This window comes from Myotis lucifugus, unplaced genomic scaffold (genome assembly GCF_000147115.1).
Source record: "Myotis lucifugus unplaced genomic scaffold, Myoluc2.0 scaffold_640, whole genome shotgun sequence".
NCBI lineage: Eukaryota > Metazoa > Chordata > Mammalia > Chiroptera > Vespertilionidae > Myotis > Myotis lucifugus.
The window spans coordinates 204785-231275 of NW_005871688.1; the positions used below are offsets into that span (position 1 = coordinate 204785).

Consider the following 26491-nt stretch of genomic DNA (forward strand, 5'->3'; position numbering starts at 1 on the left):
GTGTGTATATATATATATATATATATATATATATATATATAGATATATATATATATGTTGTCTAGAAAGAGCAACTCAAAACAAAAGACTTACAGAGTATGAGATTACAGAGATGGAAAAATATTTTACAAAATAGACTTTAAACCTAACCAGTTTGGCTCAGTGGATAGAGCATCAGCCTGTGGACTGAAGGGTCCCGGGTTCGATTCCGGTCAAGGGCATGTACCTTGGTTGCAGGCACATCCCCAGTGAGGGGTGTGCAGGAGGCAGCTGATCAATGTTTCTCTCTCATCGATGTTTCTAACTCTCTATTCTTTTCCCTTCCTCTCTGTAAAAATATCAATAAAATATATTTTAAAAAACAAACAAACAAAAAAACAAAATAGACTTTAAAACGAAGGCCAAAAAGAGACAAAGAAAATCACTATATACTACTAAATGGATTGATCTGACAAGAGGGTAAAACCTTGGAAAACATGTGCACCCAGTTTAGGAGTACCTACATATATTTTTTAAAATTTTGTGGATTTTAAAAGAGAGATTGACAACAATACAGTCATAGTAGGGGAATTTAATACCCCCTGACATCACTGGATAGAACTTTCAGATAAAAAATCAACAAGAAATGGAAATCCTAAATGATACACTAGATCAGATGGATTTAATTGATATTTACAGAACATTTCACCCCAAAGCTTCAGAATTATATTCTTCTCAAGTGCATATGGAACATTCTCAAAGATAGACCACATGTTAAGACACAAAATAAGTCACTACAAATTCAAGAAGATTGACATCGTATCAAGCATCTTCTCAGATCATGATGGCATGAAATTAGAAACCAACTACAATAAAAGCACTCAAAAACATTCAAGCACATCAAAAGTAAATAGTATGTTATTGACCAATGAATGGGTTACCAATGAGATCAAGTAAGACATCAAAAACTTCCTGGAAACAAATGAAAATGAACACGCAAATACCCCAAATCTCTGGGACATAGTGACAGCAGTCCTGAGAGGGCAGTACTAACCATCATGGGCCTATCTCAAGGAACAAGAAAAAGCTCAAATAAACAATCTAAACCTATGACTTAAAAGAACTAGAAAAAAATACAAAAGAAAAGCCCAGAGTAACTACAAGGAAGGTAATAGTAAAGATAAGAGCATAAATAAATGACATAGAGATAAAAAAACAAAAAAACAAACAAACAAAAAAACCACAATACAAAAGGTCAATGAAACCAGGTTTGGTTCTTTGCAAAGATAAGCAAGATTAATTAATTTTTAGCCAGACTCATCAATAAAATAAGGGAGAGGACCCACATAAATATAATCAGAAATAAAAGAGGGAAACTAACAACTGACACCATAGAAATACAAAGGGTTGTAAGAAAATACTATGAACAACTATATGCCAACAAATTGGACAACCAGGGCAAAATAGACAAATTCCTTGAAGCATACAATCTGCCAAACTCAATAAAGAAGAAGCAGAAAATCTGAATAGACTGATTACAACTAATGAAATTGAAGTAGTAGTAGTAATAATAATAATAATAATAATAAACTTTCCAGCAAACAAAAGTCCTGGATTAGAAGGCTTCACAGGGGAGTTTTACTCAACATTCAAAGAAGAACTAATGCCTATCCTGCTTAAACTATTCCAAAAATTTCAAGGGGCTGGGGGGAGGGGGGAAAACTTCCAAGCTCTTTTTATGGGGCCAGTATTATCCTAACTCCAAAAACAGAAAAAGACACTATAAAGAATGAAAATGATAGGCCAATATCTCTGATGAACATAGATTCTAAGATTCTCAACAAAATATTAGCAAATCAGATCCAGCAATATATTAAAAAGATCATATACATTATGACCAAGTGGGATTTATTCCAGGGAAGCAAGGCTGGTACTATATTCACAAATCCATAAACATGATACATCACATAAACAAAACTAAGAATAAAGATCACCTTTTATCAATAGGTGCAGAAAAAGTATTTGACAGATTCCAGCACCCATTTATGATAAAAGCTCTCAGCAAAGTGGTAATAGAGGAGTCATACCTCAACATAATAAAGGCCATGTACAAAAAAACCTACAGTCAACATCATACTCAATGTGCAAAATCTAAAAGTGTTGCCATTCAGATCAGGAAGAACACAGGGATGTCTGCTTTCACCACTCTTATTCAATACTAGAGGCCCAGTGCATGAAATTCATGCGGGGGGGGGGGGGGGGGGGGTTCCTTAGGCGGGGCTGGACTCTTTTCAAATTGGGAACCCTTGGACATCCTTCTCACAACCCAGGACCACTGGCTCCTAACCGCTCGCTTGCCTGCCTGCCTGATTACCCCTAACTGCTTCTTCCTGCCAGCCTGATTGCTCCTTATCCGCTCCCCTGCCAGCCTGATCGACACCTAACTGCTCCCCTGCTGGCCTGATTGCCCCCAACTGCCCTTCCCTGCCGGCCTGATCACCCACAACTGCCTTCCCCTGCCGTGACCCGCCTCCTCCACTGGGCCCTGCCTCCACTGTGATGCGGCCCTCTTGTGACAGCCATCTTGTGACGGCCATCTTGTGATGACATTAGGGCGTGATGCGTGAGGGAGTGAGGACCACCTAGGCCAGTGGTCGGCAAACTGCAGCTCATGAGCCACATGCAGCTCTTTGGCCCCTTGAGTGTGGCACTTCCACAAAATACCACATGCGGGCGCGCACGTACAGTGCAATTGAAACTTTGTGGCCCATGTGCAGAAGTCGGTATTTTGTGGAAGAGTCACACTCAAGGGGCCAAATAGCCGCATGTGGCTCATGAGCCACAGTTTGCCGACCACAGACCTAGGCTCTTATTAGTATAGATAGTGCTGGAAATCCTAGCCACAGCAATCAGAAAAGAGGAAGAAATTAAAGGCATCCAAATTGGAAAGGAGGAATTAAAACTGCCATTATTTGCGGGTGACATGATATTGTACATAGTAAATACTACAGAATCTACCAAAAAGCTACTATACTTAAATGAATTCGACAAAGTTGCAGGATTCATAACTAATACCTAGAAATTGATGGCATTTTTATACACTGATAATAAACTCTCAGAAAGAGAAACTAAGAAAACAATCCCACTTACTATTGCAACAGCAAAAAACAGGGCACCTAGGAATAAACTGAAGCGAGGAGGTAAAATACCTGTGTTCAGAAAACTATTGGCCATTGAGAAGAGAAATAGAGGAATATACAAACAAGTGAAAGCATCTACAGTGTTCATGGATTTTAACAATTAACATCTTTAAAATGTCCATACTACCCAAAGCAAACTATAGATTCAATGGAATCCCTATTAATACACCAATGGCATATTTTACAGATCTAGAACAAATATTCCAAAAATTTATTTGAAACCCCAAAGACCCTGAATAGCCTCAATAATCTTGAGAAAGAAGAACAAAGTTGGAGGAATCATAAGACTAGGTATCAAGTTATACTACAAGCCACTATAATCAAAACACCTTAGTACTAGAACAGGAATAGGAATATACTTCAATGAAACAGAACAAAGACCCCAGAAATTGACCCAAGCCATTACGCTCAATTAATATTTGACAAAGGAGGCAAGAGCATACAATGTAGTAAAGATAGTCTCTTCAATAAATAGTGCTGGGGAAAAAGGACAGATACATGCAAAAAAAATAAAACTAGATCACTAACTTACACCATACACAAGAACAAACTCAAAATGGATAAAATATTTAAATGTAACTTGGGAAAACATAAAAATTCTGGAAGAAAACATCACCATTAAAATCTCAGACATCTCACATGGCAGAATTTCCACCAACCCATCTCCTAGAGCAAGAGAAACAGGAAAAATAAACAAGTGGGTCTTCATCCAAGTAAACAGCTTCTGCACAGGAAACAAACAAACAAAACACACACACAAGAACTGAGAACAGCCAAACCGGTTTGGCTCAGTGGGTAGAGCGTCGGCCTGCAGACTGAAAGGTCCCAGGTTCGATTCCAGTCAAGGGCATGTACCTTGGTTGCAGGCACATCCCCAGTGTGGGGTGTGCAGGAGGCAGCTGGTCGATGTTTCTCTCTCATCGATGTTTCTAAGTCTCTATCCCTCTCCCTTCCTCTCTGTAAAAAATCAATAAAATATATTTAAAAAAAGAACTGAGAACAAACAAACCAGAAGCCCTGCAAACCACCAGCACAAGGGAGCACACTGTGTGGGAGAACATATTCACCAATGATACATCTTAAAATGGGTTAATTTCAAAAAATATATAAAGTTTGTATATATACAAAGAAGATAAGTTTGTATATATACAAAGCAGCACAATTTACAATAGCTAAGATCTGGAAACAGCCCAAATGCACATCAGTAGATGAGTGGATAAAAGGGTTGTGGTTCATTTACACCATAGAAAACTATGCGGCTGTAAAAAAACAAACAAAAAACAGAAGGATCTCTTACCCTCTGAGTCAGCATGGATGGACCTGGAGAGTAATATGCTAAGCAAAATAAGCCGGTCAGAGGAAGACAAGCATCACATGATCACACTTGTTTGATTATAGTGGCTTGTAGTATAACTTGATACCTAGTCTTATGATTCCACACCAAGAAGATAAACAATCCAATTTAAAAATTGAGTAAAGATCTTGAATAGACACTTCTCCAAAGTGGACATACAGCTGGCCAAAAGACATTATGGAAAAATGCTCAAAATCACTAATCAACTGAGAGATGGAAATTAAAAGCACAATGAGGTATCACCTCACACCTGTCAGAATGGCTATAATCAACAAATCAACAAACGACAAGTGCTGGCAAGGACATGGAGAAAAGGGAGCCCTAGTACACTGCTGGTGGGAGTGAAGACTGCTGCAGCCATTATAGAAAACAGTGTGGAAGTTCATCAAAAAATTAAATATGGAATTGCCATTTGACCCAGGTGTCCCACTTCTAGGAATGTTTCCTAAGAATCCCAAAACACCAATCAGAAAGAATGTATGTACCCCATGTTCATAGCAGCACAATTTACAATAGCTAAGATCTGGAAACAGCCCAAATGCACATCAGTAGATGAGTGGATAAAAGGGTTGTGGTTCATTTACACCATAGAAAACTATGCGGCTGTAAAAAAACAAACAAAAAACAGAAGGATCTCTTACCCTCTGAGTCAGCATGGATGGACCTGGAGAGTAATATGCTAAGCAAAATAAGCCGGTCAGAGGAAGACAAGCATCACATGATCACACTTGTTTTTGGAATCTAATGAACAAAATAAACTGATGAACAAAATAGGTCCAGAGGCATGGGTGCATGAACACACTGAGATGCCAGAGTGGAAGGGTATGGGGGGGACAGGAAGGGAACTTGTACGCATATATGCATAGCTCATGGGCGCAGACAATAATGTGGTGAAGGCCTGGGTTGGGGTAGTAGCTGGGTGGAGGAGGTCAAAGTGGGGGACAACGGGAACATCTGTAATACTGTCAACAATAAAACATTTTAATTTATATATTAGGCACAGTAAGAAATGAACAATAACTAGTAGTAAAATAGATCCATTTTAACAATGTACTCTAATAACTAAGATGGCTACTAAATGACTTAAGAGTGTTGGCATTATGATGTCATCACATTACATAGGGAAGTGTGTAATTTAACACTTTAAATTATTTATTTCTGGAATTTTCCATTTAATATTTTTAGGTTGTCGATGATTGCCAATCAGTGCAACCATGAAAAGTGAATCCGCAAATAAGGGGGGAATGCTGTATAGGAAAAACATAGTTTACACAGGGCTCAGCACTACCTGCAGTTTCAGGCATCCACTTAGGTCTTGTAAAGTACTCCCCATGGATATGGGAGTCTACTGTACCAGCAGGCAGTACTTCACATGATTTCAGGTGGTGAACCTCAAAGTAAGGTTATTTCAATCATGCCACTTACCTCAAAAGATAATTCACATATATCTTTAAGTCCGCCTCAACACTGCTAACCAGTCTCTTCAAGGTAGTGAGAGGGGGCCTCAGGCCTTGAGGAGTGAGTTCCAGGCAAAACCCTGTGTGTGATCTCTGACTCAACCGTAGGTGATTTCCAGGCTTCTTGGGAGGCCTCTGGGGAAATGCTGTCCTCCCCACACCAGACATGGGCATAAGCAGTGCACTCTAGATTTCTTGAGGGAGCTGTAGTCACACTCAGTGCCTATGCCCGAGGCTCATATTCATGTATGCACTCCTGTACCAGGCACCTCCATGTGGAGGCCTTCTTGTGGGAGAGGAGAGGAGTGACCTTTCTCTTCCTCTCTCCCTTCCTTCTCATCCAGCCTCTCCGGGCTTAGGGCCCACAAAGCTGAAGGAGTTGAGATGATTCCTCTGTGTGTGCTGATTCCTTTGCCCTCGTCAGCACTCAGTGAGGGTGGCGTGGAGCTCTGAGCAGGAGGCACTGGGCCCCCTTGCCCTGTGCGTGCACTGACGCAGCACATACTAATACACATTGACTGGACTGTTGTTTTGAGTTGGCTCCTTGTCCTAACTGACCACCTCCACACCTGATTGCTCAACATGGTGGAACTGGCAATCAGGCAACACACTAGTAGTTTGAAATGAATATCATTTTGTTGTGTTATCTTCACCCTGACCCACTACCCTCTATTATGGCAATTGGCACAGGGTGGCTCTTTCTGATATAAAATTTCCTCTGTTAGTGAATTTATGAGAACAAAAGTGTGTGACTTACTGGGAAGTACTAAGTAAAGAGTGAATAAAATTAGTATAGTATAGTATAGTATAGTATAGTATAGTATAGTATAGTATAGTATAATTAGTTTCTTAGCTTGGGGAAAACTGGTATAGTTCAATGCTTGTGGGGAAGTATTTGGCCTTCAAAGAAGAGAATGACTGAAGCACCCACGCTGCTTCATGCTGTAAGCACATGCCTGCTGAATGGTAGCAAGAACATACTTACATCCCGTATGGCTTCGTATAGGGCTTTGAAAGTCGGCTGCTTATCATCATGGTAGACGCCTCTGTTCCCGTGCAGAACAGACACCCCTTCGAGCTCCGCCCTTTTGCAGTTGCTGCCATACATGCAGTGGTCAGGACGGTAGTTCCAATGGCAGGGGAACACATAGAGACGCTCTGGTGGTGACAAGAGAAAGACATGTCCACAGTCAGTGCTGGCTCTTCTGCAAACCTGGCGATTAAAACCAACATTTCCGTAAACTGCACATAGCAGATGATTTAAATTCATGTTTGTGACTATGACTCATGGACCAAACTTCAACACATTTGTTAATATCCTGAGGTCAGAAGTTAAGAGGGTACCCGTTAGTGGTGGTATAGGTCCCTCCCCCCGAAGGGAGAGCAGGGGATAAGAAGGCACACAAGCCCTTGCTCAGACAATTGGTCTGAATCCCAACTCTCATTCAAACACAGTGAAACCTAGGTCCAGTGACTTAATATTCCCGTGCTTCCATTTTTTTCACCTGTAAAGTGAGACTAACAGGACCTCTTTCTTATTTTGATAATTAAATGTAAAAATTTCATATAAAATGCTTAGCAGAGTGCTAAGCACACAGTGGTAGTTAATAGAGTTACCAGATATAATTAACTACTCAGAAAGATTTTTTGAAATGGACAGACCCCCAAAATGGGAGTTAAGATTAAAGCGAAGATTTCTCTTAGGTTTAAAAACCAACCAACAGCCCTGGCTGCATGGCTCAGTGGTTGAGCATTGACCTATGAACCAGGAGGTCATGGTTCCATTCCCGGTCAGGGAACATGCCCAGTTTTGGGGCTTGATCAATGGTTCTCTCTCATCATTGATGTTTCTATCTCTCTTTCCCTCTTCCTTCCTCTCTGAAATCAATAAAAATATATTTAAAAAATAAAAACCAACAAACAACAGCAAAGGAGAAAAAATCCAAAGAAGCAAAGCCAAAAGAAAGCTCCTACGCCATGGTGACAATACACACTGTGGGTGAGCATGCACACACATGTACACCTGTGTGTTTATCTCTCTAACCCAGTGGTTCTTAGCCAAGGGCAAAATTACCCCGCCCCTGGAGCCAGTTGGCAATGTTTGGAGGAAGACATTAGTTGTCATATACGAGAGAAGCTGCAACTTCCATCTGGTGACTTAGAGAACAAGAGTACGCCAGACATCAACCAGTGAATGGACAGGCACCACAGCCGCAGTAGCACCAAATCAAGAAACTCTGCTGTAATCTGTTGAACTCAGAAAATTTCCTCTTGGTGAATAGGATAATACAATTAGCAATAAATTCATAACTCCCCAGCTTCCTGGCCCTCAGCTTGATGACTTTAAAGACAGGGGCTAAAGGAATATGGACCAGAGTTCTCTGTGAGTGTGGGTTATTGACCAGGAGAAAGGCCTGTGTGAGAGCACAGAAGAATTAGAGTGGATACACTGTCAGAAAAGCAACTTAAAGATGTGCTAGTGCGTCGGATTGATAGCACTCACTCCCATGGGAAGAACCACTGCTTAGAGAATCCTTACAGAAAGCTTTACCATGAAAGTGAAGAATAAAGAGGCTCTCATACATCCCTCTGGCGGACTGTACTAGCATTGATGTCAGTGTAAAACTGGGTGAGGGCATTTAGCTATTTAGGTAAATTTAGGATGTTCTGGGTGTCCCTCCTGGGTGAGGGGCCTGCTTGTTTGTTGCAGATTTGATGAGATTTGGGACGACCGGCCCCTCAGTGCCTATGGCAGATGAAGGGGTTAGCCCGGCATAGGATGTAATTTTTTCAAGACCGTTTTATAACTTAAGAGAACCTTATTAAAGTGTAGGTTTATTTCTTAAAATGTGGGTGACAGGAATTTTAAAGTTTTATATAATGCTTCAAAGTCTTTAGAATACTATACAGAAAGGTGTTTTTTTAATTGGCTTATCTGTATATCTGAACTCTTAAAGCTTTCTTAGAGCTAAAACACTCGGATTTTTTACCTGCAGGGTCACAGAGAGATCACCTTGTTTTAAATAGACTGAAAAATAATAATAATAAGCCAGCCAGCGATGTCACACTTGATATTCCAATCTCCTTTTTCCCACTTCTTTCTCTTTCCTCTTGCTACCCACACTGCTTTTATTTTCTGAACTCTGGTTTTCTGGATTTAGTAAAAATTCAATTCTGAACATTGAATTTTTAGGAAGTTTTTATTAGATAAAAAGCTATATACTTTTTTTAAAGAAAATTTGTTTATCCAGGAAAATATATTAAATCATGCTACTGAGCCTCCATTTTCGCTGATGTTTTGGCTCAGTCTTCTTTCATCATGACATAAAACTTAATAAAATAAACTAACATTTAAAAATGTTAGTGGCTGGTGAGGATTAATAAATGAATGGAGCAAATGGAGTCAGACATTAAGCCTAATCTAGTGGTGAGCGGAATCAGACATTAAGCCTGAGCCACTAGGAAGTTGCAGCATTCACAGGCTCCCTGGGGAACAACCACACCCTCACTGGGCAGGAAGAATGTCTGGAGAAAACCAGCCATTGGTCAGGATCACAGAGGGGAGGGATAAGCAGCAGAGAAATTCCTTTGCTCAGCACCTGTGCAGTGGAAGCCAAGATGGTGCAGCAGGAGTGAGTGCGTGCTCAACAGGAACAAGATGAAGCAGCAGAACTCTGGGGCATGTGCTGTAGGAGCTACAGTGGTGGCATAAAGGGGCAGAGTCCAGCCTGGGAAAACTAGGGAAAGAATGAGATTAGATGGGGTGCAGAACCCCAGGAGATCCAGGCCATAGACTGGTTAGGAGAGGACCAAGCACAAGCCTGGAAAAACCCAGAGTAGGTTGGACAGTTTTGTGGACGAAAGGGGGCCACGTGCTCACCTGACTAGCTCAGGGGGGGGGGGGCCTGTGTGGCAGCCTTGCAAACTCAGAGACCTAAAGTAAACACAAAGGATGGTCTTAAATGAAAACATTTTAATTTAAAAAAGCATTTTATAGTGGGTAGCTGTTCCTAGGCTAGTATCTTCCCTGACAAAGTCACTTTGATCTTGACTGAACCTATTGTCATTTTGCAGCTAAAATAACATACCCCTGGAATGTCAGGGTAACTAATAACTTCCCTTTTTCTGGAACCTCAGGGCACAACCAGGGTGCCTGGGCTCAAACCCCAGATTCCCCCATTGTTATTGTTATCTGTGAATTGTTGATTGTCAACTATCCCGAACCACCTAAGTGAAAGAAGTATGTGTCTATCATTTTACTTTTTATCCAATCCCAGAGGTTTCCCTGCTTTGCTTTCTCCCGCCTCCTTAATCCATCTCCAATGGATTTCATGTGACCCACTTACATCTCCTCTTTTGATTGTAATTTATAAAAATAGATGAGAAACCACCATTCTCCAGAGCCTTATCTCAATATGTTGAGATTCTGCTTCTCAGGGATTGTCGTCAGTTTGGTTCAAATAAACTCATAAAAATTCTTTCCAGTTTTGAATGTTTCATATGTACATTTTTTTTATTGATTTCAGAGAGGAAGGGAAAGGGAGAGAGAGACAGAAACATCAATGATAAGAGAGAATCATTAATCGGCTGGGGATTGAGCCAGCAACCTAGGCATGTTCCCTGACTGGGAATCGAACCATGACCTCCTTCCTGGTTCACAGGTCCGATGCTCAACAACTGAGCCATGCCGGCTGGGCTGAATGTTTCCTACATTAACAGTTTGAATGACAAGCCTGCTTGTTCCTGAAAATATATGAAGGATTATCAGGGATTTGGGAGCAGTTCTTATTAGAGCCTGCCTGTCCTCTATACCCCCATTGGCATATTGTGGAAAATAGACCTCTGTGATCCATCTCCAGCAAAGTCAGCTTTTAATGGAAATGATTACTGAGTTTCCCCAGGGCAAACAGAATGGAGGGAGGAGGGAAGAGGATAGAAGAACAAAGAACTGTGGACGTGGGCTAGCATCATGGTGGAAACCCCAGAGGCGCCCAGGATGAAACACCACGTGCCACCTCAATTAGACAGGGGATGGTGGAGACAACTAGAAAAGGCCTCAGCTCATTTTTTGAAATGGCCCAATGAGAGACTATAAGACCCAGGTGACGTATGAGGAAACTACCAGCCAATGAGGAACCGGAGAAGGGACTCTCGCACTCTAGATAAATAGCCTGTGACTGCTGCTCCGTGTATGCCTGTACAGCCGGAAGGACACCTGCTTTTGCAAGACCATATTAAAGGTCTCGTTTTTGCCATACTTCTGTCTCCAAGTCCATTGTTTGAATTTGGACAGGTGAGCATTTCTCACAATTTGGGGGTGTGTCTGGGGTTTCTGTGCCCCAGTTGAGGGGGAGACGTGTTCCACCCGGTTTTGGGTGGCCACTCTTTGCCTGGGAGCCCGTCTCTTCTTGGAGGCCAAAGATAGGCCTGAGACTGTTTTGTTTTTTTGTTTTCTTTCCGGAAGATGGTGAAACTGACATCGGGACAAAAGACAGCCACCCACAGCAACCAGACAACCTTGTGCAAGGGCCAAGGTAGGAAAAATTGGACTATAAGTACTACTTTGGTGGTCGGGTGTCCTCAGAAATCAAGTGTGTGTGACTGAGTCTTGTCCTGGACACGAAGTGAGCATGGAGTCCTAATTTGCGGTTCTGTTCTCCCTCGAGGGAAATGGCAGATCTCAGGGTGTACACGACATCTCCAGTGAGGGGGGTTGAGTGCACAGCATAGTCACAGGGACTTTGCTGAGGATGGGAAACAAAAATTCTAGGCCTAGGGAAGACATTCCCCCAGATAGTTCATTGGGGAGAATGCTGAGGTTCTGGGGGGACAGTCTCTGAACCAGGGACAAGAGACATTGCTCTGCTTTGGTGGTTCTTTTATGCAGGGCATTCTGTGGTGTCTGGCTGCACAAGGAACATGGTGTGTAGCTCTTGTCTGTGGGTTGTGCGTGCCTGTAAATATTGTAGATGAGTGTCTCAGTTGATGTTTTGTGTCTCTTTGTTGTTTGGTTTAATTTGTTTAAAGATGGGGCACATCCCACTTTAGGGGCCCAGCTATTTGTGGCAGGCTGAACCTGTGGCAGAAACTGCAGGAACTTCCCAGCAGCTGCCAAGAATTCTTAATCTTGGGGATCCTTCCTGCTCTTCCTTTCAAGGCATCAGCTACCAGAAACTCTTAGCTAGTGAGAGTTCCTGTATGTCTGTCTGTAATGTAACTTGGTTACTGATGTTCTTTGCTTGCTTTCTTTTAGTTTGCTGTTAAATGACAAGGGGCAGTAAGCCAGGAATAGAGAAACTAAGATGGTTAAACAGCAATTTGGAGCCATCTAGTAAATTCTATCTTCCTAAACCAAGGACACTTAAGAATGGATGATTTGGCTCTGACTGGTTTGGCTCAGTGGATAGAGCATCAGCCTGCGAACTGAAAGGTCCCAGGTTTGATTCCAGTCAAGGGCATGTACCTTGGTTGAGGGCACATCCCCAGTAGGAGGTGCGCAGGAGGCAGCTGATCAATGTTTCTCTCTCATCGATGTTTCTAACTCTCTATCCCTCTCCCTTCATCTCTGTAAAAAATCAATAAAATATATATATTTTTTTTAAAAAAAGAATGGATGATTTGCATTTTGCCAGAGGGTAAATGGCTTATGTCAGCCTACTCAGGGATGGCAGAAATCCAATTAGTGTCATTTGCTGACCACATCCAAGGACAAATGAAGTTAAAAAATAAACCTTATTTCAGTTAGTCCTTTTCTAGTTTGTTAAAAGGGAAAAGGTCTTTCCTGTTTTTGTCCAGGAAGCAAAAGTTCTATAAGTATTCTGGAGTATTGTGTTTTGTAGGAAGGACAAAGTTGCATGTCATTTGCATTATAATCAAATCCGTAACCGTGTCATTTTACTAGTAGTGACAGTCCTTTTGTTATAATGCATTTGAAAAAGAAATGTTGCATGTTCTGAGGGATCCATGGAAAGGACTCTGACATTTTCAAATCATCCCCTTCTAACTGGATGAAAATTCTTAGAATTCTTAGAGTATTTGGATTTATAGAAGTACTGGCAGGGAAAATCAAGAGAAACAAAAATTGCCCTGACCGGTTTGGCTCAGTGGATAGAGCGTCAGCCTGCAGACTGGAGGGTCCAGGTTCAATTCCGGTCAAGGGCATGTACCTTGGTTGCGGGCACATCTCTGGTAGGGGGTGTGCAGGAAGCAGCTGATCGATGTTTCTCTCTCATTGATGTTTCTAACTCTCTATCCCTCTCCCTTCCTCTCTGTAAAAAATCTATAAAATATATATATTTAAAAAAGAGAGAAACAAAAATTGATTATGGGACTAAATGGACTAAAAATAATTATATAGTTTTTATAATTTTTGTAGAAAGTATTGCTGATTCTTGTTCTTTTTGTTTTTCAGACATAAGGAGACTTTGTTTTCTTAAAGCAATTTGGTGAATTGTGTATTTTTCTCCCTACTTTATTTCTCGAAAATTTGGTGATTCTTAATGAGTAAATCATGGCAATACCTTTCTTTGCATGAGTTCAATAAGACCAGTTTCCAATGGTGATTTTATTAACCAAGTCTTTGACTGGAGTGTCGTGTAAGAGAGTCATTTCTGGACTCTGGATGTCACCAGAAGACTTGAAGCCAATAAGAATGCCTTGGAGAAAGCATGGTACCTTGCTTAGCCACATGGTAGCCCTGAAAATGGATGGCGCTGGAGCATTGGGCCCATTCCCGTAGTCGCTGGTGGTCTGTCAGAAAGGGATGGGAGTAGTGAGGGTGCTTCTGCATCCCTGCCCACCCCCTCATGCATGCTACATCAAGACAAGTAGGAGGGCCACTGCGATGAGCCTTGAAGCCTAGCACATGGCCCCAAGGGAGCCACCGCAGGTGCAGAGCTTGGTGAGGAATTTGCCCACGTCTGCAGGTCTGCAGGTATTTTAATAGGCAGGTCTGATGGTAGCTGGATGGCTTGGCTTCTCTGCCCTGAGGGGCTCATTGAGACTCAATCATGAAATTCCAGCAAAGCAGATTTTATAAGAGCCTGTGCAGTCAATTGCTATTCTTATCATTTTCATGCAAACCATCAGGCCAAATTGAAACTAGACTTAATGCAATAGATAAATTGGTCTTAACTTGGCTCTTTAATAAAAATAAGGGTGATTTTAGGGAAAAAATTTATTTCAATAGGGAATTATTAAAACTGAAATGATTTTTCCCTTTCACCAGACCATTTATTATAATTCTTGCTATTCTAACTTTTGAAATTTTGTAAGAGAGTTTGTCTCCACCAGATTACAAGAACTACTCGTACTCAGGGAATACCACTTCTAGACACCTCCTTCTGTGCCCAGGCCTCATCGTCCTTCTGACAGAAAGCAAGGATCTCTTGGCCCTGGAAGAAAACCTTCTAAAAGGTGACACTACACCTTTTCCACTAAGGAATTCGGAGCCAAGATCTTTGAGGGGATGTGGCAGGCAGTCAGACAGACATAAGCAGAGCACGGATTATGGGCCAACAGGAGGAGAAATGGACGGGACCCTGAGATGTGCTTCTCACCACTCCAACTGCTCTGAAGATGGCAATGGAGGAAACTGTGTAGACTCTCTCTTCCTCTCCCTTTCACTAAGAAAGCCAATAGTTTTTAGGATAGCTAATGAAGATAGGATCAATTAATGTAAAAAAAAAAGAGGAGGGAATTTGTAGGACATAGGCTTCTGTGATCCATCTCCAGCAAAATCAACTTTTAATGGATATGGTTACTGAATTTCCTCAGGGAAAACAAAATGTAGGGAGGAGGGAAGAAGATATAAGAACAAAGAACTATATATGTGAGCCAGCATCATGGTGTTAACCCCAAAGGTGCCCAGGATGAAATACCTCATGGCCTCCTCAACTAGACAGGGAGGGGAAACAACTACAAAAGGCCTCAGCCCATTTTTTTAAAATGGCCCAATGGGAGACACTAAGACCTAGGTAAAATATGAGGAAAACTGTTAACCCCATAGTACTCAGCCAATGAGGAACCAGAGGGACTCTCGCACCTTAGGGATAAATAGCATGTAATTGCTGGCTCCATGTGTGCCTATACAACCGGATAGATGCTCGCTCTTGCAAGAATGTATTAAAAGTCTCGTTTTCACCATACTTCTGTCTCCAAGTCCGTTATTTGAATTCAGACAGGTGAGCATTTCTCACAGCCACAATAAATCTTGCCACTGTGCTTAAACTTCTCCCATGTAGGTGCCCTTTGAAATTCCTTTCTTGCACACTGCAAGAACCCATTTTCACTGGCAACATTTATACTGCTCAATCTTTAAGATAGGCCATAGTCACATCCAGGCACCCTCTATTAAATTCCTCATTGTTCACAACACACTATGAGATTTTTATTTTCTCTGGAGAACTCCATTCCACCATTATGTTTCTCTTACTTGCATTCACCTCCACACTTTCACATATCTGATCCAAAAGTGAGAGAGCATAGTGCTCATCCTGAAGTCACATTATTTAGATTTGTATTAGCTGTATGACTTTTCTGCACGTTAGTGCAGAGGGGATGTGTAAGGATTATATGAGTGAAAATATCTAAAGTGCTTTTGTAACATGCTTTACCCCAGCCCAATTGCTTCCTTTATTAACACAATGAGTTATGTTACTTATTTATGACACCTTCCTGGGAATTGCATTTGCAGTCCATGCTTAAGCACTTGCTAATGTTCCTTGCTGAATTAGTTGCCCTAGAACCCATCTCTGTTTCTGTATACACACAGATTAAATCAATATATTTTTATTGAGTGCCTGCTATATGTACAGTTCCTGTCTTCATGGAGTTTAAGATAGCTGCTGAGAAATTATGCCCTTTCCCAAGTAATGTAGGACCCCATTATAAAATGAAACCTTTTCTCTCTTTACAGTCTCCTTAGAGGACTGAACCCAGTGAAAACACTCTAAGACAGAGATGAAATAGAAAGGATTTAGAATCAGACAGATGTATGTTCAAAGTGGGCTTCTACTACCTCCTAGCTCTGTAACCTTGGTAAGTTACTGAAGCCCTTGACTTCAATTTGGAAGCAAAACAGAGAAGCTAAATTATCCCAGTTTGAATCCCAGATTTACCGTGTGTTAGCTGAGACCTAATAGCAGAGTAGCTAATGAGCAAGTTCTGGAATTAACCTGTTGGGTTTGAATACAGAACTCTACCACTAGTTGCATGAACTCAAGCAAATTACATAATTTATTTGGACTTCAGATTCATCATCAGTAATATTACTTGCCCAATAGAATTTGAGGGAGTATTAAATGAGCTCATATATAAAAGTACCTGGAACACTATATATATGGTACTGTGGATGAAAAGGGGCCACATACTAACCTGACAAGTTCAGGGAAAGCTTGCATGGCAGCCTTGCAAACTCAGAGACCTAAAGTAACCACAAATGATGGTATCAAATTAAAACATTTTTAAACTAAAAGCAGTTTATGGTGGGTAGTCATGTCTTAGGCTGGTATCTTCCTTGACAAAGGTCAATCTTTATCTGAACTGAGCCTGTCTGTTGTCTTTTGCATCTATGATAATATTTCTTTGGAATGTCAGAGTAACCCCACTCTTTCCAGACCCCACAAAGCACAACCAGGGCAGAGAACATAAACCTTTTCATTGTTTTATCATGTTAATTGTTGACTATTAACTATTCCATACCCACCTGTGTAAAAGAAGTATGTGTCTATCATTTTATTTTTGGTCCAATCCCAGAAGTCCCTCCACCCCGCTTGGTTTTCTCCCACCTCCCTAATCTATCACCAATGGATTTCATGTAACCCACTTATGTCTCCTCTTTTGATTGTAATATATAAAATACGATGCAAAACTGCCATTGTCCTCAATCTATTGAGATTCTGCTTCCTGGCATTTGTCCACAGTTTGGCTAAAATAAACTGAAAAATTGTTCATAGGTTTGAATATGTCTTACATTAATAGCATAATATTATGCACATAATAAATGTAAACAGTAATAATTGCTATTATCATTGTTATAACAAGAAGTATTGCTTTAGGTTGCCGGAAGGATAAAACAAGGTAAGTTGAATGAGCCTAGCATAGTTCCTGATGCATAGTACTGAAGGTAACCAAAGTTTTGCCACTCTAAAGCAGCTTTCTGAAATATTAATTTTAAGCTGTTTATTAGGAAACAAGACTCAGAGACAGCCTTTGACCTCCCACCCTCTTTTCTGCCTGTGAGATTCAACAGAGAAACCTTTTAGTAAGGAGATCTTAGGCTGTTTGCCTTTCCTAACGTGAATTAAGCGTGGTAAACAGGAAGGCTTCAGGAATGTGCCAGTTAGCTAGATTGCGTGTGCCCCATAGTCATCCAGCAAGGATTTCCCTGCCATATATATTTCACTCTTTCTCAACTCCCTGTGAACTGGCCATTCTCACTTCTAAAATTTAATAGCCCAACCCCCACCCTGCTTTTCTCTTTGTCCAAAATATCTTATATACCCAGTGTTACCTCACTGTTTTTGGAATTTTCATGCTTATGTAGGTTTCCCATGCATGTGCATTAAAACCTTGTTTCCTCCTCTTAATCTGTCTTTGTTAATTTGATTATTAGCCCAGCCTAGAAGAATTTAGACTGTGGGAGAAAAAGTAGCCCCCACAGTACACTGATGATAAATGTTTTACTACAATTCCTTCTAAACATGCAAATCGCCATTCTTAACCCTTTTATGGGTAACGGATCTGATAATCTAATGAAAGCTTTAGGCCCTATTTTTGGAAAAATGCAACTAGGTATATATGAAGAATATTTGCTTACAAGTGTAGGGGTTTAGAGATCTTTTTCATAGAGTTTAAGACCAGCTAAGAACCCCAGATGTTGAATGTCAAATATGCAACTGGCTTTCAGACAGAATTAATTTTATATCCAGACAGAATTCCAATTCACAAGTTTGGTTCACCCAATTTATGCATGGCATTGATGTAAATGTATGATAAGATGATATTCCTGCTCTCGAGAAATGTATACTCTTATTATAGAGGTAAGATATCACATCATCAGAGTAAACATGTTTTATCTTGGTTTAGAAAAACAGAGGACATTTCAGCGAAGTTCCATTTAAACTTAGACCTTTAGTAAGGATGGAATTTTGACAATCAGACAGAGGCTTGGAAGAGCATTTGAGGAGAAGAAATTAGCTTGATTGAATGAAAGGTTTAAAATCAGAGTGTGGTTTAGAAAAGATAAGCCACTAAATTTGCTGGGGCAAATGCAATCTTTTCAAAGGCATAAGAAAATGGTAGAAATGTTGTCACATAAGTAGACTGCTTTACCCTAATAATTCAAGAATACAAATCTATATTAGATTGTAAGTAACCAACTTTAATTCTAGCTTGTGAAGCAAAAAGGAAAAAAAAGGTTTTATTCTTTTGAAAAAGACAGGTAGCTCATAAAATCAGAGTTAAAGCTGAATTGGGGTAAGAAGTGGAGCACTGCTGGTATATGGGGATGGAGACAGATAAATGTGAGTTTCACAGCATTGCTGCCAGAATGAACCAGCCCTGGCTACACTCTGCTCTTGGAGATAAACTGGCTGGCTTAGTGGGAGTGAGGGTCGCCAGACCTCTAAGTCTGCATGTAATGGGGGAGGAGCAATTCCTGGGAAAAAGCAGGAGCACTGTCACTAAAAAAAAAGGGAACTCAATAGTGGACAATTAAAAATAGCAGATGTGATAAAAACAGGAGTGATGTCAGGGAAATGGCAGTATGAGAGATCCCTTTGCTCTCTCCACCTGAAATTTCAACCATTGGAACAGCTATAACTTTCAAAGAGGAAGGGAGAGGGAGAATCAAGCCTACAACCCGGGCATGTTCCCTGACTGGAAATCGAACCCTAGGTTGATGCTCAACCACTGAGCTACATCGGACAGGCCTCGCCTTCAATTTTATTTTATTTTATTTTTTGACTAGAGGTCTGGTGCACAAAATTCATGCACTGGGGAAGGGTGTCCCTCTGCCCAGCCTTCACTCTCTCCAATCTGGGATCCCTCTCACAATCTGGAACTGCTGGCTCTCAACCGCTTGCCAGCCTGCCAGCCTGATCACCCCCTAATCACTCCCCTGCCAGCCTGACTGATGCCTAACTGCTCCCCTGCCGGCCCAGTCACCCCAACTGCCCTCCCCTGTAGGCCTGGTCACCCCTAACTGCTCTCCCCTGCAGACCTGGTCCCTCTCAACTTCCCTCCCCTGCCAACCCGGTCACCCCTAACTGACCCCCCTCCAGACCTGGTCCCCCCTAACTGCCCTCCCCTGCAGGCCTGATCGCCCCTAACTGCCCTCCCCTGCTGGCCTGATCACCCACAACTGCCCTCCCCTGCTGGCCATCTTGTGCCTACATGGGGGCAACCATCTTGTGTGAGGGTGTGATGGTCAATTTGCATATTACATCTTTATTATATAGGATTAATCCTCACCTGAGGATATATTTCCATTGATTTCTTTTTTAGAGTGGAAGGGAGGGGGAGAGACACAGAGAGAGAAACATTGATGTGAGAGAGACACATCAATTGGTTACATCCACATGTGCTCCCTGACCAGGGCTGAGGATTGAGCCTGCAACCTAAGTACATGCCCTTGACTGGAATCAAACCTGGGACCCTTCAGTCTGCATACTGATGTTCTATCTACTGAGCCAAACCAGCTAGGGCTCACCTTCATTTTTACATGATAGCTTTGCCGGATAGAGTTGTCCTGGATTCAGGTCCTTGTTTTACATGGCTGTGAGTACTTCATGCCAATCCCTTCTGGCCTGATGTTTTTTGTTGAGAAGTCAACTGATAGTTTAATATGAACTTCCATTTCAGTAACTTTCTGTCTCTCTCTTGCTGCCTTTAATATTATTTGTGTTTAATCTTTGTCATTTTCACTATGATGTGTCTTGGTATGAGTCTCTTTGAGTTCCTCTTGATTGGGACTGTACGTGCTTCCAAAGGTTGTTATCTTCATTTTAAAATATATTTTTATTGATTTCAGAGAGGAAGGGAGAGGGAAAGAGAGATAAAAACATCAATGATGAGAGTTATTGATCAGTTGCCTCCTGCATGCCCCCTACTGGGGATTGAGCCCACAACCCAGGCATGTGCCCTTGACCAGAATCAAAACCCAGGACCCTTCAGTCCACAGACTGATGCTCTATCCACTGAGCAAAACCAGCTAGGGTCCTGTGTGACATTTTCCTTCACCTATTTAGGTAAGTTTTCTGTCATTATTTTATCAAGCAGATTCTCTATTTATTGCTCTATTTCTTCTCCTTCTGGTACTCCTAAAATGCAGATGTTGTCCCAAAATTCCCTTAAACCAGTGGTCGGCAAACTCATTAGTCAACAGAGCCAAATATCAACAGTACAACGATTGAAATTTCTTTTGAGAGCCAAATTTTTTAAACTTAAACTATATAGGTAGGTACATTCTTATTAACTTAATTAGGGTACTCCTAAGCTGGCCTTTGCTAAAAATGTCCTCAATCTGATTGAGGTATGTTCGCTGAGTTTGACCCCTCCCAACTCTCCCATCCACACTCGTCTTGTATACTTGTTTCATCTATCTCCTTTTGTTCATCCTCTCTATATGTCCAAACCATCTCAACATACCTTTCTCAATCCTCGACACTACATCTTCTTTCACTCCACAACGTTCCCTAAAATTAATTTAATAAACTTTACTTAAAGTTTTAAGTCTTAGTTAAACTATAGGTACGTTGAATAAAACTTGATATCATACTTAATAACGATATTATTTATTGATAAAATTAAACTCCTTACAATTTACCTTACAATATCCATAAAATTAAATCATGACAATGACTGACAAACACTAATGTGAACAATGGCCTTGCATCTCCTTGGAAAGTTTGTTTAAGTCAGGTTTGTATGTTGTTGTGTTTAATTTTAGGCACGATTCCAAGTTCTCATCAATAAGATGACTTTTCAATTCACTCTTGATAAGGTTCATGCTTGAAAATGATTCTTCACATAAATATGTAGACCCAAATAAGGAAAGAAGAGCAAACGCTAGTTTTTTCAGTTGATTATATGAGTCAGGAATACTATTCCAGGTGTTAAAAATCAACATATCTTCCTTCTCCAGGTCTTTCAAAGCAGACCACTTGTGCCGTGAACTAAGTTCACATTTGTTTTTCTCCAATATTTCTATATCAGCACAAAGATGTTCAAATTTCGAGCTCCACAGTTCTTTGTTTTTTAAATCCAGAAATTGCACTTCAAAGTTGCCAATGTCAATATTAAAGGGAAAAAAATTTAATTCTGTTACAGGAGCATTGAGAGGTTTTTTAACAAAGGCTAATGTCGCTTTGTTGTTTCTGAATTCCTGAAACCTGTTGAGAAAAGCTTCCCTCATATTTAAAAGTGTTGTTTTGAAATAGCAAATGTCAATATCAGAATTATTTTCTTGGCGATGTTTCAAAAGGCTTGGAAAGTGAGTCAAAGTTTCTCTTTCGAAATCTTGAGCAAAAAGAGATAATTTGTTTTCAAATGAAATAACTTCTTCTAACATCGAAAAAACTGTGTTTCCTTTCCCCTGTAGTTTACAATTAAGCTGATTTAGATGAGCTGTAACGTCTACCATGAAATAAAATTTTTGGATCCACTGATCATTAGTTCTGGATAGTGAACACCCTTCTCAAGGAGAAGTGCTTTAATTTCTGTTAATAAGGAAGTGAAACGTTTCAAAACATTTCCTCTTGATAACCAACGTACCTTGTTATGCAGCAGCAGATCTGCGTACTCACTCTCCATTTCAACTAAAAATTCTTTAAATTGGCGATGATTAAGAGCTTTAGCTATAATGGAGTTGATAATCTTAATCACCAATTCCATAACTTTGCAAATTTCTTCTGGAAATGTCTGCGCACAAAGCGCTTCTCGATGAAGGATGCAATGGTAAGTAAGTATCTCACGATTAATTTTTTCTTTCAAAATAGCAACAAACCCATCTCTTATGTCGGTCATACTTTTCAACCCATCTGTTGAAATTGAGACAATTTTATTGAGTGGAATATGATGTTTTTCAATGCACTCAATTATAGCATTTGCTATATCCTCTCCACGTGTTTGACCTTTGAGTGGCAATAATCCTAAAAGTTCTTCTTTAGGACCTGTAGACGAAATAAATCGTACAAAAAGTGAAACTTGCGCTGTATCATTTATGTCACAAGACTCATCAACTGCTATTGATAAAGCTGAAACCAATTTAAGATCTTCGACTTGCTGGTTGGTTATATTCGAAGACATTTTGACTGTTCTATCTTTCACTGTTTTAGCAGACAATGGTAACTCTTTAATTTTTTTTAGAATATCTGCTTTGTTCTTAAAATCCCAAAATAGCTCTTTGGATGCATTTATAAAACAACTTTTTATGTATTCGCCATCTGTATATGGTTTTCCTCTCTTAGCAATCTCTTGACTAACCACAAAACTTGCAATATTAACACTGTTGGAAGATTGCATCCAGTAATTAAATACAGAACTTGATTTTTCTTGACTCTTCTGAAGTTCCTCAGCTGCTTTCTTCCTTGCATCACCGACAGGATATTTAGTACTAAATGACACGTGTTTAGTTGTAAAGTGTCTCTCCAAATTTGATTTCTTGTTATGCGCCAATTTTTTCTGACAAATAAGACAGGTTGGAAGTCCATTTAAGTTTTGAATAAACGCAAAAGTCTTGGTCCATTCAACTTTAAATTCACACTTTTTCTCTTCCGTGAGTATACCACGGCCCATCTGCACCGCATCTCCCGTCACCCGACCAACCGACACCCCTCACTTCTTCTAACGCCACTTCTTCAAAATAGACTTGCCCAGGCCGAAAACCGACTTCTGCGCATGGGCCACGAAGTTTCAATAACACTGTACATGTGCGCCCGCACATTGTATTTTGTGGAAGAACCACACTCAAGGGGCCAAAGAGCTGCATGTGGCTCGCAAGGCGTGGTTTGCCGAACACTGCCTTAAACCATCCTCCTGCTTTTTCATTCTTTTTTATTTTAGCTGCTTTAATTGGGTGTTTTTTCCTACCTTTTCTTCCAAATCTCTGATTTGATCCTCTGCTTCATCCAACCTATTTTTAATTCCTTCCTGTGTATTCTTTATGTCAGATATAGTCTTGAATTCGGACTAGTTTTTATTCATGGTTTCTATTTCCTTTTTCATGCTGTTGTCATTCCCACTAAGTTCCTCGTAATTCTCATTAAGTTCCTTGAGTATCCTTATGACCATTACTTTGAACTGTATATCTGAAAAATTACTTTCCTTCATTTGTTTTAGCTCTTTTTCTGGAAATTCCACTGTTTCTTTCATTGGGGCCTGTTTCTTCATTTCCACATTTTGGCTCTCTCTTTGTGTTTGTTTCTATGTATTAGATAGAACTGCTATGGCTTCCAGTCTTCCTGAGGTGGAGTTATTGGGGCCCAATGACATAGTCTCCTTGATCTCCTGAGTTGGATGCTCTATGGATGTCCCTTGTGTGGATTTTGTGGTTCCTCCTGTTATAATTGGGTCTTGATTGCTATTGGCCCAGTCCTGTGTGGGATCAATCCTCAGTCTGCCTGACTGTGAGGTTCAACTCTGACCACATCTTGCAAGTTATTGTACAGGTGACAGGCAAAGCAGCTGCTCCCAATGTTGCCAACTAGGAAGAATCCCCACCTCTCCCAGCACATGATCCCAGACAAAGACTTTAAAACAATGGCTCTGTGAAATATTAAATTATTTTCTTGTCTTACATTTTCTTTATTACTACCTTTATTGTGACTATCCCGGCCACTGCTGCTGCTGCTGCTGCTGTGCACAACCTTGGGAGACTTCGCTCCCCTTGGCACTCCCCCACCTTCCCACAGCACAGTGCACTGTGGACCCTGGCCTGGAATTGGCTTGGCCCTGCTACCTGTAAGCTGACCCGAATTCTGAGTTAGGCCTAGCAGTGCTCAATACTCTGTGTCCCTGCCATTACATCCATTCCCCTAGAATGAGTTGTTTAAATTTCAAAACCCCTGCCAAAACTACTGCAATTCATATTAAAACATCTTTTCAAGTCAACCTCTCTTCAAACCCTGTGTCTTGGCCTTTTTTCTCTCCATTTTACATAGATAAAGAAGATCCTCATTACAGAAAACAAACTGGTGGTAGCCAGAGAGGAGGAGGATGGGGGGGGATGGGTGAAAAGGTGAAGGGAGTAAAGAGCACAAATCTGCAGTTATAAAATAGTCACTGGGATGTAGGAATATAGTCAACTATATTGTAATAATGCTGTATGGTTCCAGGTGGGCACTAGACTTATTAGGTAATCAGTTTGTAAGTTATATACATGTCTAATCAATATGTTGTATGCCTGAAACTAATATAATAGTATATGTCAACAGTAATTGTAAAAATACTGTATAATAAAAGCCCAGCAACCAAAACAGTGAAACAACCAGAGACCAGAACAACCACGGGCCTTCGCCCAGGCTGGCCCCGCCCCCCAGCGGTGACTCCCACCTTGATTGGGGCCATGACTAGGGTGCATACTGCCCACGGCCCCTCTCCTTGGCCAGCACCATCCCCCAGTGGGGCCCCATCAGGGCAGGCCAGTAGGCCCCCACCCATGCACTGGGCCTCTATCCTATATAATAAAAGGGTAAAATGCAAATTGACCCTAAAGGTGGAATGACCAGAAAGACCGCTGGACCAGTCACTATGAGGTGCACTGACTACCTCTTAGTCCCTTTCCCCAGCTGGCAGGCTCCAATCACCTGATGGCGAATGGGGAACCAGGGGTGGGTGGTGACGGGGGGCGGGGCCGGTTGCTGGCAGCTGGGGAAGATGGCCCTGATCGCAGGCCAGGCGTAGGGACCCTACCCACACATGAATTTCATGCGCTGCGCTTCTAGTAGAAATATAAAACCCTACCCCACCACCACTCCAACCCAACCCGCCAAAGGATCCTGAAACCACAAAATTAGATCACTGATTCAGGCCTCATTCACATGTGAGGAATTCACACCTTTGTCCTTCCCGTTGAACTCCGAGTCTCAGAGCAGGCAAGTATGGTACAGATGGACGCGCAAACGAAAGCTCAGAGAAGTCACTCTTTTGAGGTCCTGTGGCCCATCCAGGCAGAGAAACTGATCACCAAATGCCAAGCACCAGACTCTGTCCCTTCCTCACCTGTGGCCTCAGCTAAAGGCAGGCACTCTCCGTGACAGGGTACAAGGAGAGCCATCTCGAATCTTCGCAGAGATGGGAATGCTCAGGGGGCCAAGATAATAGAAACCTGAGGACCCAAATGCTGGGGCCTATGCCGCCAGGGCCCGCTCAGCACAAGGCCAAGGGGAGCTCAGACCAAGTTCTGGTCCAATTCCTAACCTGGTTGCGATCTGCCATCCCGGGGCTGCAGCGTGCGCTGGAGTGTGTAATCGTGGGAGGTGCTCTGGAGGTGGAGGGTTCACCCCAACCCCTAGGCCCCAGGGGTTCTCCACTTGCTCGCCCTTCCCCCAGGTGCTCAGCCCCAGCTGTGCCAGCAAAGCCCCTTTGCTGCGGTGGGTTCACAGGGACAGGCTGGGGGAGGGGTGGCTGTCCCCTGGCCTCTGCTTCGGCTGTTTGCACACATGTAATTAACTCCAATTATCCTGGGCTTTCCGTTTGCTGACTCTGGGCCTGGGAGCTGTGCCCAAGGTGAACGTGCCCATGGAGCCACTGCTTTGCCGAATGAGCCCTCTCACCGGGCCAGGAAGCTCTATCCCCGTCCACAGTAGCCTGTGTCGTGTGTCTGTCTCGCCCTGTGCATCTCTCTCCGTTCCTTGCTCTCTGATCCTATTTACACATTCCCCATGTCTTGCTGGGCCTTTTGTCTCTGTCTCTCATCAGATCTCTGCCCGTGGAGAACACCCCTGCTGCCCCTGCAAAGGAACACACATCAGCAGAATCCACCTTTTCAATAAAAAACGAGAAGTGGGAAACAGAGTGAATTAAAATGCTTTAACTTAAAAACAATCCATGTGTCTGCAAATGCGTCCCAAATGGCAGCACTTTGGCAGGGATGGCAGAGGCGGGGCGTGTTGGCCACATGTCCTGGAGTCTCTGACACAAAGTGTAGGGGGCTCAGCACCTCACTATGGACACCTCCCACTAGCCAGCTGGGATGGTGGGGTCTGGAGAAAGGACTTAGTCTATACTCACCATCGTGGAACCCAACCTGATTCCGTAGACCCTTTCCCCTGTTCTGGCATCTGCTGGTCCCTTTATTCCCCCAGTACCTCCAAACCTTCCTATGCTGATCCCAACTCTCCTTCTGCACCAGCCTTCCCACACACACATACATACAGACTTCACCCTCTCCCTCTTCCAACCCCCAGTCTCTACCCCATACATCTTCCTGCCCTCCCCTGCCCCACCTCCATTCTGCCCTCCTTCCCCAGACCACCCAGCAGCCCTGGCTCTGGGAGAAA

The 26491-nt window shown here is 41.9% G+C and overlaps 1 protein-coding gene across 1 annotated transcript in view; it reads right to left on the reverse strand.

Moving 5' to 3' along the window:
- GXYLT2 (glucoside xylosyltransferase 2) overlaps positions 1–26491 on the reverse strand; it is a 95791-nt gene that overhangs the window by 27447 nt on the left and 41853 nt on the right. Inside the window, exon 5 of the mRNA XM_023746249.1 lies at positions 6976–7148. Within this exon, the coding sequence (XP_023602017.1) occupies positions 6976–7148 (173 nt within the window). The remainder of the gene's footprint in view (positions 1–6975; positions 7149–26491) is intronic.